The sequence below is a fragment of the Vollenhovia emeryi genome, unplaced genomic scaffold, assembly GCF_000949405.1.
Source record: "Vollenhovia emeryi isolate VEMERY1.0 unplaced genomic scaffold, V.emery_V1.0 DF939161.1, whole genome shotgun sequence".
NCBI classification, from domain to species: domain Eukaryota; kingdom Metazoa; phylum Arthropoda; class Insecta; order Hymenoptera; family Formicidae; genus Vollenhovia; species Vollenhovia emeryi.
In genome coordinates, this window is record NW_011967205.1 from 1,610,805 (window position 1) to 1,621,621 (window position 10,817).

The 10,817-nt window shown below is 36.2% G+C and overlaps 1 protein-coding gene across 2 annotated transcripts in view; it reads left to right on the forward strand.

Annotated features, from left to right (window-relative positions):
* The window catches only part of LOC105564653 (neutral ceramidase), a 59,151-nt gene extending 49,011 nt beyond the window's left edge, over positions 1–10,140 (forward strand). For both annotated transcript variants that reach the window (XM_012017188.1, XM_012017189.1), the window contains exons 8-15: positions 502–624; positions 695–889; positions 2,386–2,616; positions 3,229–3,324; positions 4,272–4,442; positions 8,960–9,075; positions 9,240–9,408; positions 9,847–10,140. In XM_012017188.1, the coding sequence (XP_011872578.1) occupies positions 502–624; positions 695–889; positions 2,386–2,616; positions 3,229–3,324; positions 4,272–4,442; positions 8,960–9,075; positions 9,240–9,408; positions 9,847–9,891 (1,146 nt within the window). In that variant the 3' untranslated portion in view covers positions 9,892–10,140. The remainder of the gene's footprint in view (positions 1–501; positions 625–694; positions 890–2,385; positions 2,617–3,228; positions 3,325–4,271; positions 4,443–8,959; positions 9,076–9,239; positions 9,409–9,846) is intronic.
* Positions 10,141–10,817: the final 677 nt, after the last annotated feature.

Genomic DNA, 10,817 nt, shown 5'->3' on the forward strand with positions numbered 1-10,817 from the left:
GCAACGTTCCACTTTCATATTTCTATTATACGAAACATGTAGGAATTTAATAACCACGATTGTGATCGATACCAGATTAACTCTCATGGTAATCGCATCCGGATATCAACTTTACTCCGACAACAATCTTTATCGCTTTCACCTCCATCAGTTTACCTGTGCCTTATCGATTCATCCACGAAACCTTCGCATACTTTTACATTAACAGCTTTTCCACCTGAGAAAATCCTAGAGCGCGATCATCGAGGGAATTTTTCTAACACGAGCGTGCACTTTGCTTATCTATCTTTCTCGCGATCGATCATAATAAAATCTTTGCCTTCGCATTTTCCACGTAATCGCGGAAATGCGTGTATGACGAAGGAGAACCTTTTATTCCTATGACATAAATCAAGCGAGTGGCTTTGTAGATGGAATCGGAATTCCTTTTATATGCGTGCGTAATTTTCGTTGTTTTACCGCGCAATATCCTGCTCATACAAAATTTCCTTTGTTTTGCAGAGATTATGGCAAAGCAACGAGGCGGTGGAAGTGCTTGGACCAGTGCGGACGGTACATCAGTACGTCAATATGCCAGAACAATCCGCGGAATTCTACAACGAGACAATAGGCAAATTTGAGGAGGTAAATCCTCTACATCATCCATGACTCTCGACGACGCGACGGGAAGATTTATTCGGGCTTTCTTTCACAGGTGCACGGCTGCCTACCTGCGATGGGATACAGCTTCGCAGCTGGTACTACCGACGGGCCCGGCTCGTTCGCTTTCGAGCAGGGAACGACAACCTCGAATCCCTTTTGGAACGCCGTGCGAAATTTCTTGGCTGCCCCAACGGAAAACGATATTCGCTGTCAGAGTCCGAAGCCTATTTTGTTAGCCACCGGACGGGTGAGTTTACCTGACTCCTCCCAAGCAGAACAAGAGAAATCACGATGAAGTCAAAATGACTGTCAAAAGTCATATTTTGATCATGATGAAAATTGATGAAATTATGATTTTAAAATTTAGAGATGCTGTTTGACATAGTTCGCGATGTATTTGAACTTATGTTAGATAATTTTCGATACTCATTATTGTATGTTACCCAGTGAGAAACGATTCGTCGTTCGATGTCGAATCGAAATCGACACCTTCAAATTGATGTCGAATCGAAATCGACACCTTCAAATTGATGTCGAATCGACGTTAATTTGATGGTGTTTATGTCGATTCGACATGGTTTTGACGTTGATCAACGAGTCATTTCTCGTTGGGTAGGAACCTAAATATGGTGGTAATAATGAAAAGTAATGAATACTCTCGTCAATCAGTGGATTATCGCTGAAAACAGTGAATAGTCACTGATTTACAGTTATAAGTATACCTCTGCAATTTTCAGTAGTATACTTATAACTGCAAATCAGTGACTATTCACTGTTTTCAGTGAGAATTTACTGATTGACTTTTAGAGGGCACAAAATGTTCTTTTTAACGAAAGTGATATTATTTCCAAGTAGAACAAGAAGGCACGATGAAGTCAAAATGTAATCAAAATGGCTATCAAAACCCATATTTTGATTATGACAAAAATTGATCAAATTATGATTTTAAAATTTAGATATGCCGTTTGACATAGTTCGCGATATTTAAACTTAGATTATCTCCGATACTCATAATTGTATGTTAGGACTAGATATAAAATGTATTCTTTTCATTAAAATAACACTATTATTATCAGAATATGATTTGTCCGCTAAAGTGCAGTATTTAATATTTTATAAGATTTGTACTTTTGAGCTCTTTGTATCTCAAGAATTGGAAAATTAGGATATTAATGCTCCGAAAATGAAATATTTTCACAAATTCGTAAAATATAATAAATTTTGATCATTTTGCACATATGAGCGATTTGTGTTCTCCCGGCGAAAGTGATGAAAAAGTCAACATATAGTCATAAAAAAAGTTAAATTATATCTTAGTAAAAGTATTAAAGGATATCATCTTGACTTTCTAGGAATGATTACTTTTTGATGTCACGTCTTGACTTTTTGTTCCGCTTGGGTACCTTTCTACCAAGTGCACTCTACACACCGCTATCCTGAATCTACATTGTACAATTAATATTGTCATTAGAATGCAATTAAGATATGTGATTGATAGTATTTCATTGTACGATAGATAGACGTTAGATTCTTCTCAGAGATACCACATACGAAGAAAATACCGAGCGATAAGATTCAATGTAAATTATCGCGTTTAGATAAGTAATGAGTGGCGATTTGTACGGAAAGAGAATGGAAATGGAAATGTCAGTACGGCGCGATACGAGGCGCGGTGTAATTGAATGCTTTGAAATCGTTACGTCCGCGGCGCGGACTGAATCGAACGGTGACTCATGATTCCAGATGAAACTTCCCTATCAGTGGCAGCCGAAAATCGTCTCGACGCAAGTCGCCGTAATCGGAAACGTCGTCATCGCCGGTGTGCCCGGTGAATTCACGACAATGTCCGGAAGAAGATTGCGAGAGGCTATCAAGGGAGTCATGAACAGTGCATCCGACGACGAAACGTCTGTAATAGTCGCAGGGCTCTGCAATACTTACAGCGATTACATAACAACGCCCGAGGAGTATCAAGTAAATAGTACATTCCCTGTTGGAAATATGTTTCGCTGAAAATGCTATGAAATCGATGAAACATAATTTTCCCTATGAAATTCAATCGTAATACCGTGAAATACGAGGAAATTTAAAATATGCTGTTGAAAAGTCATAAAAAAATTATGAAATATTTTATATATTATGAAATTTACTGAATTCGACTAAAAACTGTATTATCCTCTAAGGAAAATGATTTTTCACTAAATTTTTACTGAAATATTGAAGAAATTTTACTGAAACGGGGTTAATTGCGAGAGGTTTTCAAAGATATTTCAGCAAAGTTTCATTATATTGTCAGTAAAATATTTCCGCCAACATCAAACATCGGCACTATCTCGAGAATGCTCCCTCATGGAGTGTGTCGGATTAGTTGCCGCGATTTGCAATATTGTGTCATGTGCTATAATAAAATTGCTCGCGAGTGTCGTTTTCCGATAAGCTTCTCGATAAACGGCGAGATAAAAAAATAGCACGTAAAATCGTTGAAAACAAACTCAATCTGACGATCCTCTTCGCACTTCGGGTTTATCCCTTTTACACGCATCCCGATACATAATGCATAACAGTTGCTGAATTATTAACTTCTAGATACAGAGGTACGAAGGCGCATCGACGATTTACGGTCCGCATACGCTCACGATATACTTGAAACAATATCAGGAGCTGGTACGAGCGGCCGTTCAAGTGAGTAAATAAAACATACGAAATATATAGAAATATTGTCAATTCAGAATCGAGAAGCTCTCTCTTCGCTACCGAGATGCAGTCAGTCTCACGGTGTGAGCATGTTTCTCCGCTTAGTAATCAGTTATTATTTTCGCAGAAGTTACATATCAGCCGTCTTTCACGTCATCGCGCGAGAATTGCACACTCGACGCACAGAATTTATATTGAGGACGCACATTGCGTTTTACCCTTATAAACGTAAAAATAACACTAAGTTGCAAACTTAGTCGACTGAATTGACAAGAAATTAATTTATTAAAAAAAAACTACGACGTTTTGACCTGATTGCAGGTCCTTAACAAGTAATATTATACACTTATGTTCTAAGAAATATCGTGAGTTCATGAGTATGCGCCCGCAAATTCATAACCATACTCTCTGAAAATCAATCAGTGAATCATCGCTGAAAACAGTTTTGATTATATTACTCACGCAATAATAACCGCGGCAAGCTTTCACTGCCCAATTGTCACTTCTGCGTTTGTATTATCGAGAGTTTGATTTACTTATCGTCCATGTGTGGCGAGGGCTCCCAATAAAATATAACAAATTGAAGGAAGGGCCAATGTGAGCCAAAGCGCCCGATTAAAAGGGCGTTCTATGTAAGGATAAACAATAGTGTGCTTTCAACAAAAGAGAAGTGTTTTCAAATCTGATAAAGTTGTTATCTCATTTTTTAATCGCTTTGACAAGTAAAAGCTTTCATATGCGAAACTAAAAACACTGCAGATGTCTATAATATTAATTGACACAGTGATATACAAACGCACACATATACATATATCACTTTTTTAAAAACCATTTATTATAAAAAAATTGTCTGCCTTTTTAATCCGGCGCTTTGGCTTACATTGGCTTTTCCTTCAATTTGTTCATTTTCTTATGTTGTTTTATCGTTGTTGCAGAATAAACCTGTCCCATCGGGACCGGCCGCTCCGCAGTTGCTGTTCAGTAACTTGATCACCCTTGTACCTCCCGTGCTATACGATACTCCGCGATGGGGCCGCAACTTCGGGGACGTTATCCAGCAGCCGCGGAAAGTCGCGTCGCCCGGTGACACGGTCACGGCGATCTTCGTAAGTATCTCTCTCGGCCAACGATTTATCTCACTTGGAGGAGGCGCCTCCCGGGGATTTTCCCGGCGTAAAATCCGTCATCCGTTTTCAAATAATAGATCAATCGACGCGACCGCAAACTGGATCAAATGCGTATCGGCGTATCACGCAGGCACATTGCGCGAAACGCGACGTAATTGAATTCGGGTAGGTCGGGGAGACGGGAGGCGGTAGCTTGCGCAAAACACGTGCAATTCCATTTTACATGGTGGCGGTGCCGTTCGCTTCGCGACCCATTGAACGGTGGATATGCTGCGAAATGGACCGATTACTATGCGACCCGTGCACATTGACTGTCTGTAAACACCGCAATAATGAACCTTTAGCCTGCGGCATAACACACTGCGAATCGTTAGCCAAGGCCGCCCGCTGCGGCAACAGGAAAACTTTGCGAACTCGCAGCGATACAAACTTAACCGTGGAAACTGCTCGCAATACGTAATCCGATTTCCTGAGTGAATTCCACTCTCTGAAAATCAATCCGTGAATTATCACTGAAAATAGCGAATAGTCGCTCATTTACAGTTATAAGTATACCAATTTTTAGTAGTATACTTATAACTGTAAATCAATGACTATTCACTATTTTCAGTGATAATCCACTGATCGACTTTTAGAAAGGTAATTGTCTGACCGTAAACTGAGAAAACCGGGGTCGTATAAATTCGCGTACGAAAAGTACAGCAAGGGATGAGCGCAAGTACTTGCAAAAAACATTGAAGAACTGAGGAATATAAACTATTTACAATTGGCTCGCTCTCTAAAAGTCAATCAGTGGATTATCACTGAAAACAGCGAATAGTCGGTGATTTACAGTTATAAGTTATAATGGAATTTTCCGTCTAACGGAAACGAAATTACTGCTGATACGATATTACCAACTTGACATAAAAGCTTCATGACAAAAATTCGAACAAAAGAGTATCTTACGCCGCTATTTTTTGTATCCCATCCTCTTTTCTTCCTTTATCCGGAGGCTACAATGGCGCGTGTGACATGAGTAGATAATGTAAACGGATACAGGTTAAATAATTGCAACCCTATATTGTTTTATGACTTTGATCATAAATTAACTAAGAATTGCGTACAATGGCAAATATAATTAAGCGGTTAATTATCGACAATAAATAATGACACAGTAATCAAAAGGCATGGATTATTAATCAAGTTGTTGATTATTTATTACGTACAAATATTAACCATCAAACACACTTGCTAAATTAATTAATTTTGTGCACACCCTTGTGTATAAGCATACACGTACAGATTTGTACAGGATGTCCCTAAGTTTATGATAAATATTTTATTGGCAAATTTATTGTATATCTTTTTTTTAACAGTTTTCAAATAAACAAATTTTTAAGATCTCAAATGATAGGGCTAGAATTTTGTACGCACGTGGAGAGAATTTTTTTCTTAAAATTTATCCTGAAAATCGTGTAATCGTGGGACAACGTGACATTTCAAGAAACTCGCATAAAGGTCTTCAAGATGCTTTGTTGTCCCATAATTACATGATTTTCAGGGTAAATTTTAAGAGAAAATTCTCTCCGTGCAGAGATGGCACAATAGTCAGTAATAAAAATGTTTCCGTAAACCAAACATTGTTGATATAAATAATGAAATTGCAAAATACAAATATGCAATAAGAATTTCACTAAGAAGAAATCTCTATTTATCCATAAATATGGTAATGACAGCAGACAGCATTGATACATAATACAGTATTGAATAAAAACTGCGACTGTTTTATGATAAATTTGTTACGGATTAACAGAAGTAGTAAAGAGTTTCTTAATGAAACTCTTATTGCGTATTTGTAAAATAATTTCATTATTGTTAAAAATTAGAAGTGCATTTATAACTAGTCACTTTGCCGTCTTTGAGCGTGCAAAATTCTAACCCCGAGCTTTACAGCTTTCTCCATTTGAAAACTGCTGTAACCACAATATTTTCATGTACGAATTCTCTTAAAATGATACAATGAATTTATCATTAAAATATTTATCGCCATTTTGGAGTCATCAATTTGTTCCTATATAGTGTACCACTGAAAGTCGCAGTGTTATACTATACTTATAACTATAAATCAGTGCCTATTCACTGTTTTCAGTGATAATTCACTGTTTGATTTTTAGAGAGCACAGAAATATTATTATTAGACTACCAGTATCCAGCCCGACTAAAGCATTTTCTCTAAATTAACTGTTTTAACTAATAAGAATTCTTCAATGTCGCCAGCGGTAATTAACAACGTCAGTGTTTTCTTGACCATACCTGGCATTTTTAATAATACAGAAAATTTATTGCGAAAATTATTAATGGTGGTCGAATTAGTGAGGCGTCCGCCTAGAGTGTAGGGAGGTCCAGGTTCAAATCCTGGCTGAGGTAATATTTTTCGCAATAAATTTTCTGTATTATTAAAAATGTCAGGTATGGTCAAGAAAACACTGACGTTGGTAACTGTTTTATATATATATGTATACACACACTATTGTTAACTTAATTGTAAACGTCAGACTATCCGCATTTGCTTCTTATTCTAAAGTCGTGTAAAATATTGGTTATACGACTTTAGAATAATAAGAAGCGGATGCGGATAGTCTGACGTTTACAGTTAACAATGGTGGACCATATATTTTTTTATAACATTGATTCAATTTGTAGACTGTTAATTTTTAATTTGGTCAACATTTAATTGCTCGTTGACTAATTGCTAGATATTTTGTCACTGCTTCCTGTATTTTTTATAAACCACGATTGTTGTAAACTCCAGAGAATTAAAATTTAAAAAATTGTGGACTGTTTCCTACGTAAAATTTTAATCAATTGTTCTGACAATGAGTCAGTATCGAGAACGATCAAATGGGTCGAAATGTTCAACATTACATATATTTATGAATAAAATTGATTTCAAAATTATGTAATAACTCTTATATTAGCTCGCGAGTTGACTTATTCTTATGCAATAAACTCTGTAAAATTTACTTTATTTCAATATGTAGTTGTTCTCAAGAAACTTATCTAATACATACTTGCTTTCGTTGATTCGGTAAATAAAGGTGAGAATGATCGCTTCGTCGATCTTCCACGGGCGGAAATCGTCGTTGGATCGTTAATCGTGGCAGATCCGCGTTTTTATCGCGATTGAGTCACGCAATAAAAAGCAACGCGGACATTTTCCCGCGCGCTCGCGTAACGCTCGGAAAATAGGTTGCCTTCGGTGACGCGCGGTGCGAACGGATTAAGTAATCGTAAATTACCCTCTGGCTATAATTTCCGGCGGCGAAGGCGCGAGATGCATCGTGAAAGCACAGGTACAAATGAATCGACTTGCGCGAGATTAGTTTGGAACTTTTCCATTCTTGTCTCGCTATTGATCGTTTGGAAAAACTTTTCTCGCCGGACCCGTTACTCGCGCTATCAGATGTGGTATGTAAAACACGTCGCTTTGCAATTCCGTTCGAAATGGACAGCCGTAGATTGAGGAGGAAATAGCGAGATTCTCGTTTATCTTCGAGCAAAGATACAGTTTTTCGCGCGTTTGATTATGGTCCAATAACATTGAATAGAAGAGAAAAAAGACTAATTATGTAATATAATATATTATAATATATTATAATATAATATATTATAATATATTATATTATAATACGCTAATTTCGTTCGGGACTGAGTTTTCGTAGCCTAAATAATATTGTGTAAATTTTATATATTTAAAGAAATAAAATTCATAAGCAACAATTAATTTTTAAACTTAAACGCCATTTAGAACCTGGCATAGGTGGTGGCCAGATGCCAGATCCTAAATGGCGTTTAAGTTTCAAAATTCATAAGGCTCTGACATGAAATCACGAACTTCGTATTTTATATAATTATTATTATACTTCGTATTTCATATATTTTTTCCAAATTCAGTGAACTGTGCGCTTGAGACACAGTTCCAATTTTGTTACAAAAATAAATTCACGCACGGGATAAAAATGATGTATCAAGAAGATTAGTGTAGCTGAAATATAATCGTTGAAACAACATCAGTATTGAATAAAAAAACATCAGACAGTTGTCTTAGTAATCCGGATATTTAGTTCAATGCTGAAAATCCGTAGCAAATATACAATTGAGTGAATTATTTATGTTTGTGGCAGCCCGTGACGTTAACGTTTAATTCAATAAGTAACTTAATATTTTTTAACAATTACTGGCGTTAAATAATTCTTTGCGTTATTTAGTTTTTTAATTCAAGAGCTTTTTTCCGTTCGTACTTTAAATCGATAATCGATTTAAATGTTGGCCGCTAATACACGTCTTATTTAAATCCCCTGTGAAGAATTTATTGCGAAAAATATCACCTCAGCCAGGGTTTGAAATTGGACTCACCCCAAATCCGCGACGGGTGGCTTTTCCAATTCGACAATTGTGACATGTGAGAAGAAATTGACCGAGTTACATGATGGCCCTGGTTATTTCTGTTACAGGTCGCCGGCCATCCTCGTAACAATTTAATGTCCGACGGCACGTTTTTAACCGTGGAACAGTTAGAGGATGATGAAGTTTGGGTGCCAGTGGCCACGGATGCTGATTGGGAAACCAAGTACGTGTACCAAATCATGCCAATCATCTTGAAATACATATTCAGCGATAATAGATACAAGGGATGCAGTTTGAAATACGAAACGCAATTCTATTCCTTTTAGCCGTGTCTTATTTTTACCTTTCATAGCGTAATAAATCGCAACGGGATATGTGCGCTTTTAGATTTGAATGGAAGCGAACTTCTATGATACTGGGGTCGAGTCAGGTGACCATTACGTGGGAAATCCCGCAGGACGTTAAACCGGGCGAATACCGCATCAGACATAATGGTTATTATCGCTATGTCCTTGGTGGCATATATCCTTACTACGGTGTCACCAATCATTTTCAGGTAAGTTTTGACATAACATGCTCACAAATACATTTATTTACCATTACGTATACGATATACGAATTAAAGCTGACGTATTAAAGAATAAAATACAAAACACTGAAAGAGAAAGAAAAATATATGACTTTTGTTGATATAACCGTTTGTTTAATTTTACAGTAATTCGTTAGTTGAAATATTTTTAAGTGAAACACACGTCGTTTAGCGAGACGTATATTTTTTTGAATTAACAAGTATTTTTGCGAATGAACAAATATTTGTTCGACCACCGCATATAGTTGAAGCAAGAAATTTGTTTTATTCACTTTTTCTTTATCAATGCAATTCTGTATTTTTAATACCCTCAGTAAAGTGCTTCAAATCTCATTGTTACGTCGATCATTACGTTGAGTAATCGCGTGCTGCTAAATCTAATTGTACTTGTTACTATGATTGCAGATAAAAGTTCCTGCACTGAGTATCCGTCGACGTTATTATGGATGATCACTCGATGTACTCCTCTTTTTCCTCGCGTGCTTTCTTAGTCGACAAGGAAATTATTACGCTTACTTTACAGTTAAATGGAGTCTGTCGTAAAACTGATATGTAAATAGATATTGGTACTATGTATTCGATTAAACAACGGCAAAAGAGCGGTGTACGAATACAGAATGACTGATTCTTCGTTTGAAAGATATCGTACGTTAACATACACAAGTTTGTACATAAAATAAATCGTATTTCCTCCCTTTCCAAATAGATTTCTACATGTTTAATAATGTCCGTTCGTACCGTGTTAGGATCCTTTTATTACGGTTCACAATATACCATGATATTTGCATGACTGACAATGAAAGATTCTCATTTCGGAAATTAAAAAACTTATAAAAATTTCGACAATACATAGAGGATGTTCTGACACGCAATACGTCATTTTCTGCTGACCAAATTTATCCTGAAAGCGTAAAATCCAATTCTTGAACCTCGCTTTTCGCTTTTGTTTTATTATTCGCCAACAGAAAATACAAGAAAATTTATTTCTTTAAATGCAAATATATTTCTCCTTCTTTCGTTTATGCATTTTTATGACTTTTTGAACAATTAATAAGTTTTCTGATCTTTAAATCTCACTAAAAGAAACAAAATTTTGTTCTATTCGTTTTTGTTGATAAATAATAAAAACGCAAACGGAAACTTGGGTAATTTCTGGAATAATAAAATAACATTTAGCCAGTAAGAGCGAAAAATGGATTATTAAGTGAATATGATTGATGAAACTCACGCAACACTACCTGCGTTTTTTACTCTCACTGCCCATATGCCATTTTATTATTTATATCTTCGAGAGTCTAATTTATTTGTTTAATTTATAGAAATCAATTTTAAATTCTAATAACAAAAAGTAGCTTATTACTTTTTGAATTTCCGAA